Genomic DNA, 27,697 nt, shown 5'->3' on the forward strand with positions numbered 1-27,697 from the left:
CTGTGGCGGAACGCTGCGGGGCACAGGGGAGAGGTTAACCCCCCCACTGACCTTCTCCTCCATCCCAACACAAAGAACAAGCTCCTCTTTTTTGGATTCTTTTAATTAACACTTGCACTGAAGCTTCTAAGCATTGGGGAGCGATGCCAGGAAAGAATTCTCTCTCTGCCCCCCTTTGCCGCCTCTCTCTTTCCCGCTCTCCCTGTTTCTTTTTTGTCTGGGCAGTGTTTGGATTAGGTCGCTGGCTGTGAGTGTGAGATAATTATCACTGACAGCTGCACTGACAGTACCCAGAGCCCCAATACCACCTTGTTCAACAACTCTTTGATAAAGGGGGACAACGGAGCCTGAGAAAGAGAAAATAAAGACAGAAGAAAGAAGCCCCACCCTAAACACCTGTTGGTCTCTTATAGGTTCCTCCTTGCCTGTTTACAGTATGTCACTCCTGATTAAGATCAGGGGTCCTGCACCAAGTGTTTGAAGTTCACACAGGCTTCTCCACAGAGAGTCATAGTGTTGAAGGGAAATGCATGCCTGTCTGCTGCTGAAATCAACAGCGGGGCGTTTTACTACTATGCTCACAGAGCAGGGGATCCAAGAAGTGACCGAGCTAATGAGGAACATTCTGGAGATGGGGGGGAGACGACTTATGCATTAAAGCCCTCAAAGTAACAAATGCATTTGGTCAGAGGGAGATGGATAGAGGCTGAGCCTACACAGTCTCTCTTTCATGCAGCGCATGTCCTCCTCACTGAGTCTGGCCCCACTGAATGTTACCTGAAGACAGCAATCACACAGGGGGCTCTTTCTCGGCTTATCACTGAGCCCTGTCGCTACGGCAACCAGCAGGCCCCAATAAGCCTGCAAGGGGCTGTCAACCAGAGAATCCATTAAAAGCCGGGAGAGGAGCCGGGCTCAGAGCCCTCAGAGTGACTGCATTAATACATTAGCAAACACCATGAAACACTGGATAAATGTCAGCAATTATGGCGGAAGAGAAAAAAGCAGAGTCTAATAAGGATGTCTCACTGTCTGTCAATCACTCCCACAGGTGCAGGATCGCTCTGTCAATCAGAATGGCCAGAATACTTGCCGCCTGGCTCAGCTTGTTTCCTCAAAGGAGTACACAAAAGTGGTGGTAATAAGAAAGTCTCACAACAGATCAATCACCAAGGGAGTCAGTCAATGGCCCATTACCTCAAGCAACAACTGTTTCTCCACAATGTGCCTTTTGTTTTTTCAACCCAGCTAACCCCAAACTTTTGACTGCACTGCCCCTCTTTAATGATATTTCCAGAGGTCGGAAAAAACTCAAATTGTGACATTATGATAATGCCCTTTTTGTGTAAGAGTCGTTTGAAAAAAAAAAAAAGGACAGGAATTTCAGTCTGTTCAGGTGAGATGTTTTTGGCCCAGATCATCAAAATATGATAGAATTATTCTGACCAATGACCAGTTATCTTTTATTTGCATATATATCCTCCAACTTTCAAGGGGTACGCTCTAGAGCAGGGGTCTCCAACATCAGGTGTGGAAGATTAGGGTTGGCGTTAAAACCTACAGGACTGTAGCTCTCCAGGAACAGGGTTGGAGAGCCCTGCTCTAGATTCTAGACAATCCTATCCGCCATTCAGGGATGTTAATGTAAACACATGATGACACTGGAGGGGCTCCCGAGTGGCACAGCGGTCTAAGGCACTGCATCTCAGTACTAAAAGCTTCACAACAGACCCTGGTTCGATTCCAGGCTGTATCACAACCTGGAAGTGGGAGTCTCATAGTGGGAGTGGGAGTCTCATAGGGCGGAGGCGTCACACAATTGGCCCAGAGTCGTCCGGGTTTGGACGGGGTAGGCCGTCATTGTAAATAAGAAATTGTTAACTGACTTGCCTAGTTTAACCTTTATTTAACATTTCAAATAGCAAAAGGAGGCTCACGGAAATAAATTAGAAAAAGTTATTATTTTCAAAACACACACAGTGATGACAGTGATTTAAAAACAATAATTTCAAGACTGCATGGGGACTTTAAAGCGTCAGCTTCATCATAATCTAAGGCATCATGGATATAGGCTTACACAGCCAAATGAGCATTACCCTCTTGTTTCTGTGGCCAGGTTGCTTGCATTTCCCTTTATCACCTTTTATATTTTCACATCCTTTTAATTTTTAGTATCAAATTACCTCACTGAATCACATTGCCAACCAAAACAAGAGGTGTTTCTTCCTGCTCCGATTTAAATTTGATGTAGGCTAACACTTTGTAGAGCAGTACACAATGAAGGCACGGAATCAGGGAGGTGAAGTACCAAAACAAAAAAACTCGTTTCTCCACTGGTAAGCGCCTACCACATTTCACTTGTTGTACAAAAACAAAAACAACCTAAAACTCTTTGAAGATGACGATTTCTGAGTGTAAAGCACAATTATAAAATAAGCAGTAGGTAAATAAGTTAATCAATTAGCTCATCTCTAATTAGACAAATCTAAGCCTTGGATGTGAAAACTGTATTTTCAACCTCTGCAAGGCTTTAAATAAAAATGAGTCTAGGTAATTGGTTGCCAAAAGGCAGTGGGTGTTGGAGTGGCTGGCACAAGTGGTGCCCAGCTGAGCTTGTGAACTGATCTTTAACTCCAGAGATGCTCCAGCAGTGTACAAAACTGTGCACCACCAATACAAGGCCTGTTATCTAACAGTATGCATGTTTGTGTCGTTTACCTGTGTCTGAAATTTGTAATTTTTTTTCCCATTCACTTGAATGTAGACAATCATTTCTGACATAGCTTAAGTTGGGTATTTAATTATAAAACAGCCTGGTGACAATAAAACCTCAAAGTTGGAACAATATTGATCCCTAAATTGAACAACAAAGATTACACTGTAAAAAAGATTTCTGACTTTCCCCCCACTAAATATTAAGTGAGTGCATTGAATGAAAAAATGCTGAGACTAATGAAAACAGAGCTAATTAGTCATCGATTCTGACTCCTTCAATTTAATTTTAAACCCTAGCTGCCATGTTTATTGGTACAAATCCCCAGAGATGAGGCGGGGTTAATGAGATATGCAACGGAACAGCCAGGCTGGCATGCAAGGGCTTTCTCTGTAATGCTCAGAGACATTTCAATAAGGGTTTGGGCTGGAGAGGGCTAATATTGCAGTCAATGCTTTTAATATCTCCTCCCAGGAAACATGGGAGCAGTGAGCCACCTTAGCCAGGCTATGGCCAGGCACATGGCTATGACCTAAAGCCACTTTCTATTCATCCCCAAGCCACCTTAGAGCTTTGGTCGAGCCAAGACTCATTGACAAGCAGCCCACCTCATATTCCGGAATATTGTGGGTTCCAAAGGGCTGTGGGTGAGAAGTGATAATGTACACATTACTGTGGTTTCAGGTTGGACTTGATCTCTGGGCTAGATTGCCTGTCTAAGGAAAGAGATGGATAACAATTAAATAGATCCATATCAGTGCTGTATAGGGTGTGTGGTTTGAGAGGCTGCCTTTGGCCACTGCACTTTACATTAAAGCACACAAAGAGCAAACAATTTAGAACAAAAAAGAAGTAGAACCTTTTGTCTCAGTCTTTCAGGAAAATAAACGGTTGCAATGTACGTATTTGCTTTGACAAGAGAGCAACCAAGCGAGACATAAAAGCTCCACTTAAAAACAAAACAAAAGATGCCGGGATTGTTAATTCAATTTTGCCAAAGTGAATATTTGAATGTAGATGGTAGATGGGAAAAGAGAGGGTTGCCATATGAACCACACAACATTTAGAGAACAGGTTCTCACCAGGTGACCACACCCTGTCCTACCACATCTAAAATAGAAATGTCATTGTAGATTTTAATCATGATCAAAGCAACAAAAAAAAACAAAACAGTTCAGGGTAGTAAAGAGGATGCCACCAAATAATGTAATAAGAGGTAATACTTTAAAACAACAGCAAAGATAAAAGTTGAAGAGTCAACAGAATGTGTACGGAACAACCCAGTTGCACAATCATCCATAAAATTAGCATGGGAACATACAAGCTGTCAAAAGAAATTTGGGGGGGTTTGGGGTCGGAGTTCCTCAGGGCTTCGTGTGAGGACCGCTTCTGATCACTTTGACTAAATTTAGCTGAATGGCTGAACCGTGACCCCGGGCGGGAGAGGTCAGTGACACTCAATGATTTGAGCTTTAATGTCCACAGATAGAAGGACCCTGCAGACTGTCCTGACATCTTAATTAGTTTCTACATCTTACTTTTAGACTGGACAGATGGTTTCAGCAGTGAAAACATTTAACAGTTTCTCTCAAACCGAGATTCACTACATATTGTAAAGTAATAGGCTTTTGTCAAGCCTTCATGGAATAAACTTTAACCCGGGCCTTTAACCTTCTTAAATCAAAATATATTCAGTAAATGAAAACATGGGTAACATATTTTCCTAATTTATCTAAAACTGCTGGTGAACAGCAGCTATAAGGGCCAAAGACAACATGGAAATGGAGTGGTGTTCCCAAGTCCAAGCCTGAGAGACATGTGTTTTTGTTCCTTACCGAATCGTCAGATGCTGCAGCAGGCCAGCCCTCCCATTGTTGGTGTCGCACTGGGATGTTTGTCAGGTCTGAAACATTCCTTTTCACCTGGAAAGACAAATGGCAAATAGATTTAATAATTACCATTTCAGATTAAAACATGAACACTTTTAATGGAAATCCTGAAGAAAATAACTGCAAATATCAGTAAGTAGCCTATACCGAACTATAACAGTAAACACATCATGAGAGACATTGGTGTGTCGGCATAGCTTTGAATGTCTCCTGTGGAGGTGTGGAAAGGAACTGAGAGATAGCCAGCCACACACACTATAGCACCACAGGGAATAACAAAGATGGAGGGAGGGCACAGGGCATTGGACAGAGAGAAAAAGCCCTGTGTTATCTGCATTCCACAGATGCCTTGCTTAATACACAGAAACAACAGAACCACACTCTCAAATGAACAGTATTTCTCTTCTCCCATTCATGACCGGTGTATCTGCACTTAACATTCCGTGCTTTTAAACAGTTAGCAGCGTCCCACGAGCACCAGGCTCCACCATCCCTGCCCTGTTAGTTTAAAGCCCAATGCCAGCCTGATGTGCGCAAGGTGAGGGTGATCAAAGCAGGTGTCGCCTGAGTGCTGGATTCTAGCGCATTACCCCTGCAGAATGCACTACCCTGCGGGGGTAGATACTGATGCTGAGCAAACTGGCCATTGTGGTGGAAAGCTCCCTCCACACACAGCCAAATCCTCCCTCCAACACTCAGAGGGAGAGATGTATCCTTGCCGAGACGGTGGTCTCGTGCCCATAGATGGAGTGCTTTTTTTATGTTGAATAAATGTCTACAATTATGCAGACGAGAGTGTCTGTGTTGAGGTCTGTGTCACTTGGTAAGAAGCAGACCAGCCTGAAAATGCCTTGGTAAAAGTTTAGACAATGCGTGGCTGACATGGGATCATGATATTCAAACCTCATTCTCTCCTCTCTGAAGCAGGACGCCAGTCCCAAACACACACATGCACAGTGCCTTTCTTTATGAAGTGGAGTGGGGTCAGGCCCGGGTGGCCAGTGTTATTACAGAGTGTAATATCTGTGTTTGACCAGAGGGCTACAGGGATTTCTCCTCCGAACGCTGACCGACAGGCAGGCATAAACACTAGCGCCCAGCTGTAATTAAGCGTCTCCAGTCAGAGGTTAAGGCAGCCTTAGAGAAACAACAAACTAATGCCCATAAAGGAGGTCCTGATGGCTGCAAGCTAGAAACAGCACCTTAACCAAAACCTATTCTATCAGAGCAGCTATACGTTTATTAGCTCAGATTTTACTAGACGCATTAAAATCTCCTGCTTTAATGAAGGGTTTCCCTACCACAACGTATCCACATCCTCTAACATGTGCATAGTAGACAGAACAGGAAGGCGAGCCTCAAAACCAACAAAAAAGTTGACAGAACTGTGACATGCAAAGAAAATGGCTTCAACAAAGTTTCTAAAATGAAGATACACAACGTGACCAAAGGTATGTGAAAACCTGCTCGTTGAACATCCCAAAGGTGTTCGATGGGTTGAATTCAGAGCTCTGTGCAGGCCAGTCAAGTTCTTACACACCGATTTCGACAATTAGAACCCCGACCTCACTAATGTTCGTGGCTGAATGGAAGCAAGTCCCCGCAGCAATGTTCCAACATCTAGTGGAAAGCCTTCACAGAAGAGTGGAGGCTGTTATAGCAGCAAAGGGGAGACCAACTCCATATTTATGCCCATGATATTTAAATGCGATGTTAGATGAGTAGGTGTCCACATACTTTTGGTCATGTAGTGTATACACGTCAGTCGATAAAAAAGTGCCATAAAATTAATTTATTGAAACCATAATATCAACTGGTTAAATAAGATGGCGCAACGCAATCTTCAAAAAGGCAGTAACCTCAGCAGTGGCGCTTGCTTGTAGAAGCCTAGGGATGTGCAACGGCATAACAAAATAAGGCTAATTTAGCAGACAAGACACCCATATTTCCTCAGCTCTCACAGTCAAGACAATTATTTTATAGTAAAAAAAAAAATTAAACCCCATAAAAAGAACTGAATATTTTTCCAAATGAAAAAAGAAAAGTTGTGATGCACATTTTACATCTGGACCAGTTAAACTCTAAAAGAATGATCAGATGTTCAATTTAGAAAATTCTGCCTGTTCTTTGACATTTTCTTTGGCCTATGCTTAATAAATCTAATGAAAATACGATCTGTCTTTATCAAACCAATGTTTTTGGCGGATTTTCAGTGTGGTACCGGTGTATGTTTAGGGGGGGTTATAGCCTAGGATAACCAATTCTAAATGGCTCTAGCAGTTAGCAAAGTAGCCGCAGCGGAAAATGGACAGGACACAATTATTCCAAAACTGCAACTCGTTGTCGGAACACATTTTCCTACTTCAACCAACCAGTCCATTTAGAATGTGATAAAACTGTCATTTGTCAAGGAATGTAGCTTGTGTGTACCATTAGTTATGCGTTTTGATAGGCATTTATTTCTGTAGGCCTAACTGGAGCTTGTGGGCACACTCCGCACACGCGTGTGTAGGGAGCAGTTGGAAGGCAATTGAGTGAATATGAGACTGAGGGGGGAAAGTAATTTAGGAAGAAGAACTGTGTGATGCTTGGCTTGGTTTCTTGTTTTTGTGACCCGCAAATGCACATGTACAAATGGAATGCTAGTCAAAGCAAATTAACTAGGTCTTCAAGACAAAATTTCATTTGCCTGTTCGGGCAGCCACACAACGCACATCCACCAAAAATGTTAACAGTATTTCTGGTGAAAGATGGAAATTTGACATCCGTTCAAGTACTCATGCCCATCCCTAATTAGGAAAGAACTGAATGAACAATTAGGCTAATTATGTTTGCTTGTAACAACCATCTTGACCAATTCTCTCTGAAGCTGCCCTAAAATCAATATCAACATAAGAGGGATTCCTTTTTTATCAATATCTGGCTAAATAGAACCAGCATTAACTATTCATGATGATTTTATGCAATCTCTATGTACTACAGCCTTTTGCTGGGCATTCCAATTACAAATCTCATTAAAACTCAAAATCACCAAGCTCAGCTTTCACCAAAGCAACCTACCATTACCACTGCTGACCAAAGCGATATTACAATTCACTTTTTTAAAAAGCCCATCACATTACTAGTAAGGCCAGTTAGACACATACTCTGATAACAGTGCTGTCTAATGCTGCCCCCTGTGTGCCAGAGAACTGTATTCACTTTGAGAGCAGCTTGATTAGGGTCTCACTTCACCAGATACTACATTACATAAAAATCACACACAACTTGTACCATTTCTTAACATGTAGCCCAATCCCCTTTATGTAGAATGTTTATAATGGTACATGTTAAGAAACGGTACAAGTTCTCAGATTATTATATTATACATAAATATCTGGGCATATGGATTGATGAAAAGTTATTTTAAAAAGCATTTGGATAAATTAGTTAAATTGAGAATAAAAATGGGCTTCTTTAGAAATAGACTATGCCTCTCCATGAACAGGAGAAAACAGATAATTCAGTCAACTTTCCTGCCAGTGCTAGGCTACAGTGACACCATTTATATGAATGCAGCTGCCACTACACTGAAACCATTAGATGCAGTTTACCACAGCACATTTCCCTTTATTACAGGGGACAGGTTGAGTACACATCATTGCATCCTATATCAGAAAGCAGGCTGGCCCTCTCTTAAGTCTCGTAGATTGATACACTGCTCTCTTTGTTTATAAAGCCCTCTTGCAAACTTCCGCCGTAAACTTAGTTCATTGTTAAATTCCAGATACACGAGTCACCAAACCAGATCCCATGGATAGCAAACTATAAATATACTGAACAAAAATATAAAAAACCCAACATGTGACAATTTCAAAGATTTTACTGAGTTACAGTTCATATAAGGCAATCAGTCAGTTGAATAAAATGAATGAGGCCATAATCACGACTGGGAATACAGATATGCATCTGTTGGTCACAGATACCTTAAAACAAAAAGGGTGTGGATCAGAAAACCAGTCAGTATCTAGTGTGACCATTTGCCTCATGCTGCACGACACATCTCCTTCGCATAAAGTTGATCAGGCTGTTGATTGTGACCTGTGGAATGTTGTCGCATTCCTTGTCAATGGCTGTGCGAAGTTGCTGGGAACTGGAACACGCTGTCGTACACATCGATCCAGAGCATGAAACATGCTCAATGGGTGACATGTCTGGTGAGTACACAGGCCATGGAAGAACTGGGACATTTTCAGCTTCCAGGAATTGTGTACAGATCCTTCCAACATAGGGCCATGCATTATCATGCTGAAACATGGGGTGATGGCGGCAGGTGAAAGGCACGACAAGGGGCCTCAAGATCTTGTCACGGTACCTCTGTGCATTCAAATTGCCATCGATGAAATTCAATTGTGTTTGTTGCCCGTAGCTTATGCCGGCCCATACCATAACCCCAGCATGGGGCAATGTTGACATGAGCAAACCGCTCGCACACATGCCATACATGTGGTCTGCGGTTGTGAAGCCAGTTGGACTTACTGACAAATTCTCTAAAACGATGTTTGAGGCGGTTTATGGAAGAGAAATTAACATTCAATTCTCTGGAAACATCTCTAGTGGACATTCCTGCACTCAGCATGCCAATTGCACACTCCATCAAAACTTAGTAGGCCTAGGGTAAACTAGGCGTACTTTGGTTACACAAAACAAAAAGGACAACGTTGTCATAACCTAGAGCATTACATTCAAATAAACATTTTCTATTGCTCGATCATTAGCCAGCTTTTGACATTCTTTTTAAATTAAGTTATGGTCGGCATGGCTTGGAGTTGCTGTGGTAGTTTGTTGCGTGAAACAGTACCCATATATAAAAAGGTCTTCTTACCAGATACAATTAAATAAAAAAAATGTTAACAGGCAATAGTCATTGGCTTTAGTGTTGTATTGGTGGACATATCTAATAAGTCAAATAATTTGAAAGGTACCTTGGTCTGGTCCAAAATTACATGGACCAAACCAAGTTGAATTAATATTACACTTCTGTACAGAGAGCCAACCTAGCTGATTAAAATGCTTGACCTCCAGATGAGTACGAGGGGACAGTTGAAGTACAACTCACAAGCATGTTTTGTAGCTGGTCTATAGCTTATTCTTTAAATGTTTAGGCATGTGCACGCATAATCAAAGTGTCACTGAACTAGCGCACCTGCCAGAGTCTTTAGTTTGTCACTATCAAGATATTTTGAGGTTTGAGCTAGGATTGAAATGCTTTGGTTTATCTTTGTTAAAACCTTTAGGGGCATAGTTTCACCAGTCAGGTACTTATCCAATTCACACCCAAGGTCACTGACTGAAGTTTTTGGTGTAACCACCGAGTTGCCCACTTTGGCACTAAAATCAGGGGATCATGCAAGCTTTACTCTGGAACCAAATAAGATGGATTCTGTTTTTCCAAGATGCAGAGAAAGTTTGTTATCTGAAAGACATTTACTGATATTGGATAGCTCTGCACTAAGGAGCTCTTTGACCGAGGCTTTGTTCTTATGGGACACTAGTAGAGTAGTTACCCGCATAAAAATAAAAAAAATTACGAGAGCAGGCTGATTTTATCGTTAAATGTACAGTAGGAAGAGAAGTGGACCATGGATGCTCCTCTGCGGGACTCCACAGCTGATCCCTTTCGCACTAGAATGTTTTCCATTAACATCCACCATTTGGTCCTGCGGTTAAAACCAAGGGCTTTTATCTTGTAGCGCATGACACTATGCTCAACCGTGTCAAACGCCTTGTGCAAATCCACATTCCACAGAAATTTCCCCGGTCAACATCTTTCTAGAGGTCCCGTTGAGCTCTATGGAATTAGGTAAATCTGCATTCAGTTATTTTTTTGCACCCGTGGATAGAATGATCTGCAGAGCTCTCTGCACCTTGATGCTCTGGAGTGGGGAAGTTGTTAATGGAGGACCTCCTTGTTGAAGAATGGGATTGCATTTCTTAAATTGCTTGCAAATATTGGATGTTAATATTACATTGTATTTGTAAATGTGAATTTTGTATACATGCATGGCTCCCTATGCAAAAGATGCCTTGGTCTCAATGGGATTTCCCTGTTAAAATGTAAATGTTTAAGTAATAACAAAAGGGCTGTGACTAAAGGTAATAGCAGTTTAAGAGACGCAGACAATGAAAAAAAATTGTTTAATGTGACAAATGCTTTGAGGTGGTGTCATTTGACGCAAGGACATAGATTGAAAATGAATTATCCACTGTAATAACACATTTTAATAACTTAACAGAATTTATAAAACACAGAATGCCCTTCCCTGCTGTTAAGGCTGAGACCAGCATGCACTCGATATCACAGTACTTGGGCAACATACACAGAAACATTAATGATCAAATCATTCTAAATGCCAAGTACTAGTAATCCTTGGCTGGATCGAAATCAAAGAGAAGAAAAGGTTGCCGTTAAACAGTCACAAGCTCTCCAGCACCAGATGCTGTTCATTCAGTCACTCTCCCCCTTTCTTTTCTGTTCTCCGTTCCTCTCTCCAGCTGCAGAGTAGAAACGGCAAGGGCTGGAGAAATCCCCCGGACAACTCTTCTGATCACAGACACTCCAGACCCATCGGCCATCACTATTCTACCCGCCACTTTCCTGGCAAACATTTGCGCTCCAGCTTAGCATACCCCCACATTTTGGCTGTGAATGACAATCAGAGCCCCCGAGGCCGAACTGTGGCGAGCGAGGAGAGCAGGGAGCTGTTCCCTGGGAGCCACAAGGCAAAGCCAGAGCTTTTGGCAAAGACAAACAAGAGGACAGGACTCTCTCCCCATTGATATGCATAAGCAGAGACCATCGGCTGGTCTTCAACTAAGACAAAAGAGGATGAGAAAGATGGTTTGCACTGGGCTCCCTATGTGGCGGTGTTGTGGACAGAATGGACGAAAGGGGGCTGCATCTTTGAATATGGTGTTGCTTCTTTGTTGCGTTCTTATTTGATCATTCAGATCACCATCATGACTGCAATACAATCCCTTACATTACAACTTTTACTTGGCAAGTCAATTAATAGACAGCCAACTACATATTTCCCCACACTACTTATTCTAAGAATTTCATTGAGTTTTATGAAGTATTCCAAAACCCTTTGATGTTCTTTAGGCCTGGAACTTGACGATACAAATAGCAGTTTTCCACCTGTTAGTTTATGAAACATCACCTGCATCTTTCATTATGTTCTACACGTTTTGGTGCAAAAAATAAAATACTAAATAAAACTGTCAATGACCAAACAGTAAATATGTGCCCAACACGCAGTGAACCACAGATCGATGTACGGTGGTAAAGGTGCTGGGCCTCATATTCTCTTTTGGGGAACAGAATGCCTAAAAGACAAGCATGTGGGAGGACATGGAGGCCCGTTTGATTCTGCTTTGTCCCCTTGCCTGCTCCCCCACCAAGCTACCAGCCCTCTTCCTCTCCCCCTCTTCACAACAGGGACCCCTCCCCAGTGTTTGTAATCCCAGCAGAAACACTTAAGGTTCACAGTGGGTGCTCATCAAAACCATCTGCCTGAGGAAGGGGAGAGGACACCCTCACTCCGCTGCTGCTGTATTAATCTCTTCAATTAGCACCATTACAAACCCGTAAAGTAGGCTGATTACAGTAATGGTCACCAGCGCCATACAGGCAGCAACACCAAGAGCAGGGGACGCTGGGGCCCAGGAAACCAATCTAAGCGATGCACCAGCAAAACAGAATAATATGGTCTGTCTGCAGTCTGACTAATTATGAGACAGAAACAATAACCACTGGCGCTTTGGCGTCGCTAGAGTCACCAGTAGTGGAAATGCTGCCTTTGACATGAGCAGAATAGAATGAAAACAACTTTACCACAAAGGTGATACATTTGTACTTGAATATCATCTTGCAGAATGTTTTGTGCCTTGGGACTGTCAGAGGTCATTGCCGACTCAACATACTTACTTGGTTCCAACAAACTTTTGATTCAAACTTCAAAACGGAGCCTACTCCCCCCGAGTGCGTTACGTACCCCAGTGTCGCTCTCATTGAAGAGAGGGATTTCAGCGACACTGTCAGTCCATGGGGAGCTTATTACACTTAACGTGGACCAGACTACCTGCTGTGAATAAATAATGGAGCCATTTCAGATTGCTCTGCATATGCTATTAAAACAAGAGAAAGAGGATGAGGTGTGTCCTTATAATAGAACATTTTGTTTTAGTCCTCTGAGCTAACTAAGTGGAAACACTAGAGGCTAAAGCTTCAACGGATGAAAAGAGAGCAACTGCATTGATTCCCCTATTTTTTCAGCAGTGGCGGTAATGGTGGCCATCCTATTTGTATTTATCAAGGGTCGCCAAGCAGAAGCTACTCTTCCTGGGGTCCAGCAAAATTGAGACAGTTATAATGTTATGTAATATTTTATATAACACTTTTCCTAACACATTAAGTGTTGTCCTCTCTAGCATTAAGTGCTAGAGAGCAAGCTATGGAAAATACGTTTTGTTAGAGCTCTGCTCAATTTTGAAATAATTCCTATTAATTTCTCACCACCTATAATTTCAAACATTGTGGCAATATGACAAAAGGGAAAAGGCACCAAAAAAAAGGGGTCCCTAAACAAGAATTTGGATGAGACAGACAATGAACCGATTTCAACATGGTCGACCCACGAGGAGTTAGCTGAAGATGCTAGCTCCCAATAGCTCCCAACAGAACCTACTCCAATTGACCTACCGGCTGCTATAAACTCACTAAGCAAGAAGGTGGACACATGGTTGGCTGATATCTCAAAGAGTATTGGGACTTTGACTGAAACTGAAGGCAACCAAGGGCAGGGTGCATGGAGAAACAGTGCACGTAAAAAATTCACAACAAAACCATGAAAGTCCGACTGGAAATGCTCGAGTCGCATACAAGACACCGTAACATCCGAATATTTGGGATCCAGGAGGACACTGAGAAAGGGAAAGCGATTGAATTTGTTTCAGAGCCGATACCAGCATTGCTGGAGAGTGAACACTTCAAAACACCCATCCTGATCGACCGCGCACACAGATCACAGGCAACGAAGCCGGCCAAGGGCGCGCCACCATGGCCATTCATTGCGCTCTCTCATCCTCAAGCTGGCTAGTCAAACGTTCCCCCTTAACTACAAAGGAGCCAGGGTGTCTTTCTACCCAGATCTTACTAAAGAGGTGAGGAACCAACGGAAAGAGTATGATGAGTTGCGCGAGAAATGCAGGGTGGCCAACATGCAATATGGATTCCTCTTCCCAGCCCGGTTTAAGGTGACAGTCGAGGGATCAACACGTACATTTGACAACCCAAGAGAGGCTGACCTGTTCTTGTCAAGCAAGCTCCCTGGCTGAGGATATATAACTACTGTGTCAACCGGCTAAGTGGCCAAACAGAGGCCAGGAATGCGTTTGAATTTCCTACCGATGTCTTTTTGATCAGAAATTGGGACTTATGATGGGTGAGATGTTATTGCTTATATAGCATTGTTTAGCCTATCATGTTTTAGTCCCAATGTGAGAGTTGTGTTATTTAATATTAGTTTTTATATGCAGAGCCTATAGATGCCGAGTTAGGGTGCCTAGACATAAAGCCTGAACTAAGGTTTGTGTGTTAGTCAAGGAGTGCTTCTTTTGGGGAAGTCACTCAGTAAGAGAATGGGGGGGGGGGGAATGGGGTCTGTGTTTCATGTTTACTTTTAGTACAGGTGGCATGACAAATTCCCACACGGTGGGATGTTTTTCGTTTGGGTTTTGTATGACAGCAACAATTTGCTCTAAAATAAGAAATGCCAAAGTGACCAGGCAGAGTAGACCTGGTGGATTAAAGATAGTCATTTGGAACTGTAATGGCTTAGGTCATGTCATGAAAAGAGCTAAGGTTTAGTCTCATCTTAAAAATCACTGGGCGCTGACAGTGCTTCTTCAAGAAATTAATTAAAACGCTTGGCTAGGCCAAAACTACGAGTCGGCTGGATCGGTTAGATATACACGTCTAATTGTGATGCAAAAGCAAGAGGGGTAGCAATCCTGATAAGGAAAAACATTCCTTTTATTTACTCATCCTCGATTTCAGATCCTAAATGATCAGTATATTATTGTGGCTGGTACACTGAATTTGATACCAATAACCTTGGTCAATTTATATGGACCCAACTACGATGATCCATTATTTTTTCAAACGATATTTAAGGCCATACCAAATATCTCAGATATAAGTGTTATTGTTGGAGGTGACTATCTAAAAGAGGATCTAATGTACAGTTAAAACAGCTATCAAGGCCACTTCAACAATCAAATGCCAGTGTCGGTCTAAATACATTGATGACAACCTGTAACATTGTCGATATTTGGAGACTAATACCCATCTGTTGGGTGGGTCATTCTTTGTCAGTTCATAAGTCATATTCCATCATTTACTATTTTTTGTTGGACTCCAAACTAAATTTCAGCAGCTGCGTCGGTTACCCATCACCCGATTCTAATTACGGACCACTCTCCGTTGTCCATGGTGCTGAAACTCGACAATGTGTCTGCGACCGTGGCGCTTAGACGCATACTTGTTGAAAGATGATACTTTGTCACTATTTGAAGGAACAGATTGCTCCCTCCCCCCCTCGGAGCTAACGACACGGGGGATGTTGACGACTCTACCCTTTGGGAATCTCTCAAGGCTGTGATTTGAGGTTACATTATTTCATATACATCAGAGGAAGAAACGAGCCAATACTAGGCTGAAAGAAATTGAAAGAGAGTTAGGGGAACAGGTTTTATTACGAATTCCTCGAATACAGTCCTTGAGAAGATCAAAGTTGAAATATGAATACAGTACCATCCTTTCGAAACGGGTGGGCTCTTTACATGCTAGAACGCAACAGTTATTTTTAACTGGGTGACCAACTACATCGATTATTAGTAGGACATCTAAGGCATGTACAGGCATCTAGAGCTATTCATAAAATAAAAGAGAATGGTAAAAAAGTAACAGACCCGCAGAATATTAAATGTTTTGCGCAGTTTTACTCAGAGCTATATCAATCGAAATGCGATGCTACTGATCCACAAACTATGGAACGCTTTCTCACTGAATGCTAACTTCCTAACCTAGACAGGGGGCAGCTGCTGCACTTGATGCCAGGATAACTTTAGAGGAGATTAACACAGCAATAGCACAATTTCCAAAAAGCAAGGCACTTGGGCCCGATGGATATGTAATAGAATTCTATAAGAAGTAGTGCGCCAGTCTAGCTCCACTTATGTTGCGAATGTTTAAACAATCCAAAGAAAATGCCATACTCCCACAAACACTATGAGGCTACTATAGCACTGATTTTGAAAAAAGATCGATTCCATTGAGATGTCGTTTTATCGCCCCGTATTGGCAAACCGATAGGAAGAAAATATGTTTGACATCATACACCCTGACCAGACAGGCTTTATCCCAGGCAGACATATATACTACAATTTGAGATGCCTTTTCAACGTAATGTATCATGATCATAAAGTTGAGGCAGTGGTAATTGCTCTTGACGCAGAGAAGGCGTTTGATCAGAAGTATATGATGTCGGTTCTGGAGCATTTCGGGTTTGGAAAGGAATGTTTTAATTGGATAAGAATTATTTATGCACACCCAATGGCATCTGTGGTAACCAATCAGGAGATGTCGCAGTCATTCCACCTGTTCAAAGGCTGCCGACAGGGGTGCCCTATTTCACCTGCTCTCTTCGCTATAGCCATGGAACCCCTTGCTACTCTCAGACGTGTATGTGCCGAAAAAGCTCCCATTAAAATAAGACACGCAGCACAAAATTTCCCTCAATGCAGATTGTTTTTGTTTTTATCCAAGCCTAAAACGTCTATTCCCCCTTACTTAACTTTATGAATACATTTAGCTCACATGGTCTCTCCTATCATTGCTATGCAGACGACACACAATTAATCTTCTCCTTTCCCCCTTCTGATAACCAGGTGGCGAATCGCATCTCTGCATGTCTGGCAGACATATCAGTGTGGATGACGGATCACCACCTCAAGCTGAACCTCGGCAAGACGGAGCTGCTTTTCCTCCCGGGGAAGGACTGCCCGTTCCATGATCTCGTCATCACGGTTAACAACTCCATTGTGTCCTCCTCCCAGAGTGCTAAGAACCTTGGCGTGACCCTGGACAACACCCTGTCGTTCTCCACTAACATCAAGGCGGTGACCCGATCCTGTAGGTTCACGCTCTACAACATTCGCAGAGTACGACCCTGCCTCACACAGGAAGCGGCGCAGGTCCTAATCCAGGCACTTGTCATCTCCCGTCTGGATTACTGCAACTCGCTGTTGGCTGGGCTCCCTGCCTGTGCCATTAAACCCCTACAACTCATCCAGAACGCCGCAGCCCGTCTGGTGTTCAACCTTCCCAAGTTCTCACGTCACCCCGCTCCTCCGCTCTCTCTACTGGCTTCCAGTTGAAGCTCGCATCCGCTACAAGACCATGGTGCTTGCCTACGGAGCCGTGAGGGGAACGGCACCTCCGTACCTTCAGGCTCTGATCAGTCCCTACACCCAAACGAGGGCACTGCGCTCATCCACTGCTGGCCCCCCTACCTCTGAGGAAGCACAGTTCCCGCTCAGCCCAGTCAAAACTGTTCGCTGCTCTGGCACCCCTATGGTGGAACAAGCTCCCTCACGACGCCAGGACAGCGGAGTCAATCACCACCTTCCGGAGACACCTGAAACCCCACCTCTTTAAGGAATACCTAGGATAGGATAAAGTAATCCTTCTAATCCCCCCCCCCCTAAAAGATTTAGATGCACTATTGTAAAGTGGTTGTTCCACTGGATATCGTAAGGTGAATGCACCAATTTGTAAGTCGCTCTGGATAAGAGCGTCTGCTAAACGACTTAAATGTAAAGGCTCCCCTGGCTACACTGTCAAAAAAGCAAATTGATGCCGATATCACCGCCTGTGGTTATGCAATTTCTACAATCTACCCCATTTAGAACAGTGATGGACAAGTTCACAAGCCTTGGCATCACAGTGACAAAACTTAAATCAGCTATTGATAACGAATTGGGATATGAAAATTGATCAGCTTCAACAAAATACAGATTTTTGGAGAACTCTGCCTCCCTCCTTGGTTGATCATATAAACACTCAAAATGGTTGTCCTACCCAGGTTTCTTTACCTCTTCCAATATCTCCCCATTTCATACCACAAAGCTATTTTAAGAAACTGATTCAATAGTAATTCCATTCTTATGGGATAACAAGGCAGCCAGAATTATAAAGAAGCATTTAAGAAAGTACAAGTACTTTTGGGCTGCTAATCTGAACATTGTGTCTTTCTGGAGGGAAAGTTTACCTGGGATCTGACAGAATGATATGCCTTCATGACTTTTGACTGAGCAGACCTTCGGTCAACGTTCCTCACTCCCTGCACTTGTTAACAGCCCAGCATATGTGAAAAAAAGCCACTTACGACTAACCCAGTCATTTGTCACACTTAGGATCTGGAAACAAATTCGTTATTTTCTTAACATACCCACTGTATACATTGACAGCCCGATTTGCCTGAATCATGCTTTCCACCATGCATTGGATGATATGGTGTTATCATAGTGGAGAGAGAAGGGGCTCACAACAAATCGGTAACTTATACTTTGGTCATTTTGCTTCATTTCAACAATTACAGGGTAAGTTTAACATGTCAACAACACTTTTTCAGATACCTCCAAATCAGGAATATCTTAAGGACACATCCCATAGTACGACATTAAGCCAAAGAATCCTACATTAGATAGCCTTATCCTTGTCAAACCCCATCCAAAAAGAGTCATCTTTAGACTACAGGCCCAGAGGTACAGTTGAAGTCGGAAGTTTACATACACCTTAGCCAAATACATTTAAATTCAGTTTCACAATTCCTGACATTTAATCCTAGTAAAAATTCCCAGTCTTAGGTCAGTTAGGATCACCACTTTATTTTAAGAATGTGAAATGTCAGAATAATAGTAGAGAGAATGATTTATTTCAGCTTTAATTTCATTAGATTCCCAGGGGGTCAGAAGTTCACATATACTCAATTAGTATTTGGTAGCATTGCCTTTAAATTGTGTAACTTTGGTCAAAGTTTAGGATAGCCTTCCACAGGCTTCCCACAATAAGTTGGGTGAATTGTGGCCCCTTCCTCCTGACAGAGCTGGTGAAACAGAGTCAGGTTTGTAGGCTTCCATGCTCGCACACACTTTTTCAGTTCTGCCCACACATTTTCTATAGGATTGAGGTCAGGGCTTTGTGATGGCCACTCCAATACCTTGACTTTGTTGTACTTAAGCCATTTTGCCACAACTGTGGAAGTATGCTTGGGGTCATTGTCCATTTGCGACCAAGCTTTAACTTCCTGACTGATGTCTTGAGATGTTGCTTCAATACATCCATGTAATTTTCATGCCTCATGATGCCATCTATTTTGTGAAGTGCACCAGTCCCTCCTGGAGCAAAGAACCCCCACAACATGATGCTGCCACCCCAGTGCTTCACGGTTGAGATGGTGTTCTTTGGCTTGCAAGCCTCCTCCTTTTTCCTCCAAACATAACAATGGTCATTATGGCCAAACAGTTCGATTTTTGTTTCATCAGACCAGAGGACATTTTTCTAAAAAGTACAGTCTTTGTCCCCATGTGCAGTTGCAAACCGTAGTCTGGCTTTTTTAATGACTGTTTTGTTGCAGTGGCTTCTTCCTTGCTGAGCAACTTTTCAGGTTATGTCAATATAGGACTCGTTTTACTGTGGATATAGATACTTTTGTACCTGTTTCCTCCAGCATCTTCACAAGGTCCTTTGCTGTGGCCCTGGGATTGATTTGCACTTTTCGCACCAAAGTACGTTCATCTCTAGGAGACAGAACGCGTCTCCTTCCTGAGCGGTATGACGGCTGCGTGGTCCCATGGTCTTTATACTTGCCTACTATTGTTTGTACAGATGAACGTGGTACCTTCAGGCGTTTGGAAATTGCTCCCAAGGATGAACCAGACTTGTGGAGGGCTACAATTTATTTTTCTGAGGTCTTGGCTGATTTCTTTTGATTTTCCCATGATTCCAAGCAATGAGGCACTGAGTTTGAAGGTAGGCCTTGAAATGCATCCACAGGTAGACCTCCAATTGACTCAAATTATTTCAATTAGCCTATCAGAAACTTCTAAAGCCATGACATAATTTTCTGGAATTTTCCAAGCTGTATCAAGGCACAGTCAACTTAGTGTATGTAAATGTCTGACCCATTAGAATTGTGATACAGTGAATTATAGGTGAAATAATCTGTCTGTAAACAATTGTTGGAAAAATTACTTGTGTAATGCACAAAGTAGATGTCCTTCCCGACTTGCCAAAACCATAGTTTATTAACAAGAAATTTGTGGTGTGGTTGAAAAACCGAGTTTTAAATGACTCCAACCTAAGTGTATGTAAACTTCCGACTTCAACTGTATCTACATACACTATTAAAAAGGGATTTCTGAACATGGTTCAGAAATCTCCGATGAGAACTAGGTAGAAGCTCTCAGGAATATAAAACAGTTCTGTGAATGCCAGGCACAACCTTGTTCAGTTTAAGGTGATACACAGGTTACATTTCTCAAATGTGAAACTGCATAAAATATTCCCAGGCACCTCACCACTGTGTGAGAGGAGCAAGCAGGATGAGGGGACTTTGACCCACTTACAGTGGGCTCCAAAATTACTGGCACCCCTGACTGGCAATGCACAAACAATGCTTAAACAAATATAAATAATATAAATTAGAGAGAGAAACTCAAAATACCAACATGTGAGAAATACTGTACTTTATTCATGTTTCAATGGAACCAACCAAAATAATGTATTGATTTAATTAAAAATCAACATCCTCCAAATCAAGGTTTCACAATTAATGGCACCCTCAAAGATTATTGTAAATAATATCTACCAAAATAAAGCCACAAATTAAATTCCACTTATTTAAGTTTATCTAAGTCTTAAAGAACTATATTGAGCCATTACATCACTTCCTGTTTCACTAGGGTATAAAAATGAGGTAACACACATGCAATATCCCTTTGTCATCCAACACCATGAAGAAAACAAAAGAACTAGTAATTCAAAAGAAACAGATGGTCGTAGACCTTCATAAATCTGGTAATGGCTACAAGATCCACAAACGATTGAATATACCACTGAGCACTGTCAGGGCAATTATAAAAAAAATTCAGAAGATATGGAACAGTTGAAAACCTCACGGGTAGAGGACGCAAATGCATTTTGCCCCCCAGGATAGGGAGGAGGATGGTGAGAGAAGCAACAAAACCCCCAAGAATAACTGAAAGAATTGCAGGCCTTGGTGGCGTCTTGGGGTCACCAGGTTTCAAAAAGCACCATCAGACGCCACCTCCACAACCACAGGCTCTTTGGAAGGGTTGCCAGAAGAAAGCCCTTTCTGACCCCAAGACACAGACGCAAGCGCTTGGAGTTTGCCAAACGCCATTTAAATTATGACTGGAAGAAGGTGCTCTGGTCAGATGAGACCAACATTGAACGTTTTGGTCAGATACAGCATTGGCATGTTTGGCGTCGAAACAGATGCATACAAGGAGAGGCACCTCATACCCACGGTGAAATATGGAGGGGGGTCAGTGATGTTTTGGGGCTGTTTTAATTCCAGAGGTCCAGGGGCACTGGTTAAGATTGAAGGCATAATGAATTCTACCAAGTATCAGGCAATTGGTTGCCTCTGCCAGAAGGCTGGGGGGCTAGGGTCAGTCTGTTATATCTGGAGTATTTCTCCTGTCTTATCTGGTGTCCTGTGTGAATTTAAATATGCTCTCTCTAATTCTCTCTCTCGGAGGACCTGAGCCCTAGGACCATGCCTCAGGACTACCTGAAATGATGACTCCTTGCTGTCCCCAGTCCACCGGCCGTGCTGCTGCTCCAGTTTCAACTGTTCTGCCTGCGGCTATGGAACCCTGACCTGTTCCAGACCTGCTGTTTTCAACTCTCTAGAGACAGCAGGAGCGGTAGAGATACTCTCAATGATCGGCTATGAAAAGCCAACTGACATTTACTCTTGAGGTGCTGACTTGTTGCACCCTCGACAACTACTGTGATTATTATTTGACCATGCTAGTCATTTATGAACATTTGAACATCTTGGCCATGTTCTGTTATAATCTCCACCCGGCACAGCCAGAAGAGGACTGGCCACCCCTCATAGCCTGGTTCCTCTCTAGGTTTCTTCCTAGGTTTTGGCCTTTCTAGGGAGTTTTTCCTAGCCACCGCCACCGTGCATCTACACCTGCATTGCTTGCTGTTTGGGGTTTTAGGCTGGGTTTCTGTACAGCACTTTGAGATATCAGCTGATGTAAGAAGGGCTATATAAATACATTTGATTTGACTTGGCCATAGGTGGACTTTCCAACAAGACAATGACCCGAAACAAACCTCAAGATCCATACAGAAATGGTTCTGTGACAACAAAATCAATGTTCTGCCATGGCCATCTCAGTCGCCGGACCTCAATCCAATCGAAAACCTGTGGGCTGAGTTGAAGAGGGCAGTTGATAAGCGCAAACCCAAGAATGTGAAGGATCTTGAAAGGATCTGCATAGAGGAATGGTCCAAAATCCCTCCAAATGTGTTCCTTAACCTTGTCAAACATTACAGGAAAAGACTCCATGCGGTTATCCTTGCCAGAGGTGGTTGCACTAAGTACTAAATGAGTAGTGCCAATAATTATGAAACCTTGATTTTGGTAAAATTTATTTTGTATTAAATAATTGAATGATTTTGGTTGGTTCCATTGAAACATTAATAAAGTATCGAATTTCTCACATGTTGGTATTTTGAATTTCGCTCTATAATTATATTGTTTATATTTTAAGTATTGTTTGTGCATTGCCAGTCAGGGGTGCCAGTAATTCTGGAGCCCACTGTATTTTGGACATCCTAAGATGCATGTTTACTGGGCTCTCATTTCTGATTATTTACCAAAAGCCTTTGATGGAGTTATAGCCCCAGACCCATTGATCACTCTGTTTGGTACAGTTGATGGGAATAATAAGGAAGGGAAGGCTGTCTATCTTTGTACTCTATTAGCCAAAAGGCTCATAATGCAATTTTGGAAATTGAGACGGTACCTACCTTTGAAGTGTGGTTACGGGATTTAGGTAATATAATGCATATGGAAAAGATTCAATACAATACCTCCAATAGAAGTCTGTTTTCCAAAATATGGCAGCCTATACAGGATAAGTGTCTAGTCCAACTTCATAACTGGGTTGATGATCTGCTGCTACTCTGTGCTGTACTCCACTCAGTATTTAAATATGTTGCTTAACTACACTGCTTGTAATGACTATGCTATCTTCTAATAATATAACACCTAATAGGATTATTTTTGTATGCGTGAGTTAAGTTTTGGCCTCTAAATTTGCCATCCCATGCAACAGTACAATGAAAGTCAATGTTAGCATCTGTCTTTTTTTTTTTATTGGAAAATAAACATGATTAAAAAAAGTGCGCCTTCAGGCCACTGCTCTACTACCCCATACAGTGCATTCGGAAAGTATTCACAACCCTCGACTTTTTCCACATTTTGTTACGTTATCGCCTTATTCTAAAATGGATTAAATTGTTATTTCCCCCCCAATATACACACACACACAATAGCCCATAATAACAAAGCAAAAACAGGTTTAGAACTGCTGAAATACTGAATAGTGAAAAAATATACATTTACATAAGTGTTCAGACCCTTTACTCAGTACTTTGTTGAACCACCATTGGCAGCGATTACAGCCTCGAGTATTCTTGGGTATGATGCTACAAGCTTGGCACCCCTGCATTTTGGGAGTTTCTCCCATTCTTCTCTGCAGATCCTCTCAAGCTCTGTCAGGTTGGATGGGGAGCCTCGCTGCAAAGCTATTTTCAGGTCTCCAGAGATGTTCGATCAGGTTCAAGTCCGGGCTCTGGCTTGGCCACTCAAGGACATTCAGAGACTTGTCCGAAACCACTCCTGCAGAGTGCATTCTGACGAAGAACAGCAAAGGTAATCCAATTTTTCTTATAGTAAATCTGAGTTTGGTGAGTACCAAACTTGGTGGGTGTCAAATTAGCTAGCCATGATGGCCGGGCTATGTACTCAGAATATTGCAAAATGTGCTTTCACCGAAAAGCTATTTTAAAATCGGACACCGCGATTGCATAAAGGAGTTCTGTATCTATAATTCTTAAAATAATTGTTATGTTTTTCGTCAACGTTTATCATGAGTAATTTAGTAAATTCACCGGAAGTTTTCGGTGGGTATGCTAGTTCTGAACATCACATGCTAATGTAAAAAGCAGTTTTTTGATATAAATATGAACTTGATTGAACAAAACATGCATGTATTGTATAACATAATGTCCTAGGAGTGTCATCTGATGAAGATCAAAGGTTAGTGCTGCATTTAGCTGTGGTTTTGGTGACATATATGCTTGCTTTGAAAATGGCTGTGTGATTATTTTTGGGAGGGTACTCTGACATAATCTAATGTTTTGCTTTCGCTGTAAAGCGTTTTTGAAATCGGACAATGTGGTTAGATAAAGGAGAGTCTTGTCTTTAAAATGGTGTAAAATAGTCATGTTTGAGAAATTGAAGTTTTTGCATTTGAGGTATTTGTATTTCGCGCCACGCTATACCATTGGATATTGGTGAGGCATTCCGCTAGCGGAACGTCTGTCCCTAACAGGTTTAAGTAATACAGCAAAAATTTCTAAAAACCTTTTTTCACTTTGTCATTATGGGGTATTGTGTAGATTAATGAGGGAAACAATTATCTAATCAATTTGAAAAATAAGACTAACATAAAATGTGGAAAAAGGGAAGGGGTCTGAATACTTTCCGAATGCACTTATCTACAATACAAAATCCATGTGTATGTGTGGGTAGAGTGCGTGTCTGTGCGTGTGTCTCTTCACAGTACCTGCTGTTGCATAAGGTGTATTTTTACCCGATTCTACTGCTTGCATCAGTTACCTGACGTGGAATAGAGTTCCATGTTGCCATGGCTCTACGTAGTACTGCGCGCCTCCCATCGTCTGTTCTGGACTTGGGGATAGTGAAGAGACCTATGATGGCATGTCTTGTGTCCGAGCTGTGTGCTAGTAGTTTAAAAAGATAGGCTGAATGCACCGAGCTGTCAACACTTCTAACAAAAACAAGTAGTGATGAAGTCAATCTGTCCTATACTTTGAGCCATAAGAGATTTACATGCATATTATTAATGTTAGCTCTTCGTGAACATTTAAGGGCCAGCCATGCTGCCCTGTTCTGAGCCAATAGTAATTTGAGGTCCCTCTTTGTGGCACCTGACCACACGACTGAACAGTAGAACAGGTGCAACAAAACTAGGGCCTGCAGGACCTGCCTTGTTGATAGTGTTGAGGCAGAGTAACGCTGTATTAAATGGACAGATTTCTCCCCATCTTAGCTACTGTTGTATCAACATGATTTGACTATGACAGTTTACAATACAGGGTTCCTCCAAGCAGTTTAGTCACGTCAACTTGCTCAATTTTCACAGTATTTATTACAAGATTTAGTTGAGGTTTAGGGTTTAGTGTTTTGTTCCAATTACATAGCTTTTCGTTTTTTTTTAATATTGAGAAGTAACTTATTCCTTGCCACCCATTCTGAAACTAACTGCAGCTCTTCGTTAAGTGTTGCAGTCATTTCAGTCACTGTAGTAGCTGACGTGTATAGTGTTGAGTCAACCGCATACAGACACTGGCATGACATTAGTAAAGATTACTTTTCTCAAAGGGCCTAGACAACTGCCCTGGGGAATTCTTGATTCTACCTGGATTATGTTTGAGGCGCTTCCATTGAACTAACACCCTCAGCGTTCTGTTAGACAAGTAACTCTTTAACCACAATATAGCATGGGGTGTAAAGCCAAAACGCATACATTTTACAGCAGCAGATTATGATCGATAATGTCAAAAGCCGCACTGAAGTCTAACAAAACCGCTCCCACAATTGTTTTACCATACAGTGGGGAAAAAAGTATTTGATCCCCTGCTGATTTTGTACGTTTGCCCACTTAAAGAAATGATCAGTCTATAATTTTAATGGTAGTTTTATTTGAACAGTGAGCGACAGAATAACAAAAATATCCAGAAAAACCCATGTCAAAAATGTTATAAAATGATTTGCATTTTAATGAGGGAAATAAGTATTTGACCCCTCTGCAAAACATGACTTAGTACTTGGTGGCAAAACCCTTGTTGGCAATCACAGAGGTCAGACGTTTCTTGTAGTTGGCCACCAGGTTTGTACACATCTCAGGAGGGATTTTGTCCCACTCCTCTTTGCAGATCTTCTCCAAGTCATTAAGGTTTCGAGGCTGACGTTTGGCAACTCAAACCTTCAGCTCCCTCCACAGATTTTCTATGGGATTAAGGTCTGGAGACCAGGACCTTAATGTGCTTCTTCTTGAGCCACTCCTTTGTTGCCTTGGCCGTGTGTTTTGGGTCATTGTCATGCTGGAATACCCATCCACGACCCATTTTCAATGCCCTGGCTGAGGGAAGGATGTTCTCACCCAAGATTTGACGGTACATGGCCCCGTCCATCGTCCCTTTGATGCGGTGAAGTTGTCCGGTCCCATTAGCAGAAACCCCCCCCCCCCCCCCAAAGCATAATGTTTCCACCTCCATGTTTGACGGTGGAGATGGTGTTCTTGGGGTCATAGGCAGCATTCCTCCTCCAAACACGGTGAGTTGAGTTGATGCCAAAGAGCTCCATTTTGGTGTCATCTGACCACAACACTTTCACCCAGTTGTCCTCTGAGTCATTCAGATGTTCATTGGCAAACTTCAGACGGGCATGTATATGTATTCTTGAGCAGGGGAACCTTGCGGGCGCTGCAGGATTTCAGTCCTTCAAGGCATAGTGTTTTACCAATTGTTTTCCTGGTGACTATGGTCCCAGCTGCCTTGAGATCATTGACAAGATCCTCCCGTGTAGTTCTGGGCTGATTCCTCACCGTTCTCATGATCATTGCAACCCCACGAGGTGAGATCTTGCATGAAGCCCCAGGCCGAGGGATACTGACAGTTCTTTTGTGTTTCTTCCATTTGCGAATAGTCGCACCAAATGTTGTCACCTTCTCACCAAGCTGCTTGGCGATGGTCTTGTAGCCCATTCCAGCCTTGTGTAGGTCTACAATCTTGTCCCTTGTCCCTGATCTTGTCCCTGGTCTTGGCCATGGTGGAGAGTTTGGAATCTGATTGATTAATTGCTTCTGTGGACATGTGTCTTTTTTTACAGGTTACAAGCTGCGGTTAGGAGCACTCCCTTTAAGAGTGTGCTCCTAATCTCAGCTCGTTACCTGTATTAAAGACACCTGGGAGCCAGAAATCTTTCTGATTGAGAGGGGGTCAAATACTTATTTCCCTCATTAAAATGCAAATCAATTTATAACATTTTTGACATGCGTTTTTCTGGATATTTTTGTTGTTATTCTGTCTCTCACTGTTCAAATAAACCTACCATTAAAATTATAGACTGATCCTTTCTTTATCAGTGGGCAAACGTACAAAATCAGTAGGGGATCAAATACTCCTCCCCCCCCCACTGTATGTGCCGTGCTTGCTGAAAGTCTGTTGTCAATTTGTTTACTGTAAAATAGCATTGTTTCTGGTAAAAGAAAAAAAAAGAAAAAAAGGTTTACTAAGATTTTGTAACAGGCTGATTGGTCAGCTATTTGAGCGAGTAAAGGGAGCTTTACTATTCTTGGGTAGTGGAATTACTTTTGCTTGCCTCCAGGCCTGAGGGCACGTGCACACACACACCTTCTAGTAGGCTTAGATTGAAGATATGGCAAATAGGAGTTGCAATATCATCCGCCATCATCCTCAGTAATTTTCCATCCAAGTTGTCAGACCCCAATGGCTTGTCATTGTTGATAGACAATTTTCCACCCCTTCCATAATCACTTTACGGAATTCAAAATAACAACGCTCGTCTTTCAAAATTTGATCAGTTATACTTGGATGTGTAGTGTTTGCATT

The 27,697-nt window shown here is 42.3% G+C and overlaps 1 protein-coding gene across 3 annotated transcripts in view; it reads right to left on the reverse strand.

Moving 5' to 3' along the window:
- The window catches only part of LOC106613896 (FAS-associated factor 1-like), an 86,928-nt gene that overhangs the window by 40,172 nt on the left and 19,059 nt on the right, over positions 1-27,697 (reverse strand). For all 3 annotated transcript variants that reach the window (XM_014216634.2, XM_045687575.1, XM_045687576.1), the window contains exon 8: positions 4,549-4,635. In XM_014216634.2, the coding sequence (XP_014072109.2) occupies positions 4,549-4,635 (87 nt within the window). The remainder of the gene's footprint in view (positions 1-4,548; positions 4,636-27,697) is intronic.

Source organism: Salmo salar, chromosome ssa10 (assembly GCF_905237065.1).
Source record: "Salmo salar chromosome ssa10, Ssal_v3.1, whole genome shotgun sequence".
NCBI lineage: Eukaryota > Metazoa > Chordata > Actinopteri > Salmoniformes > Salmonidae > Salmo > Salmo salar.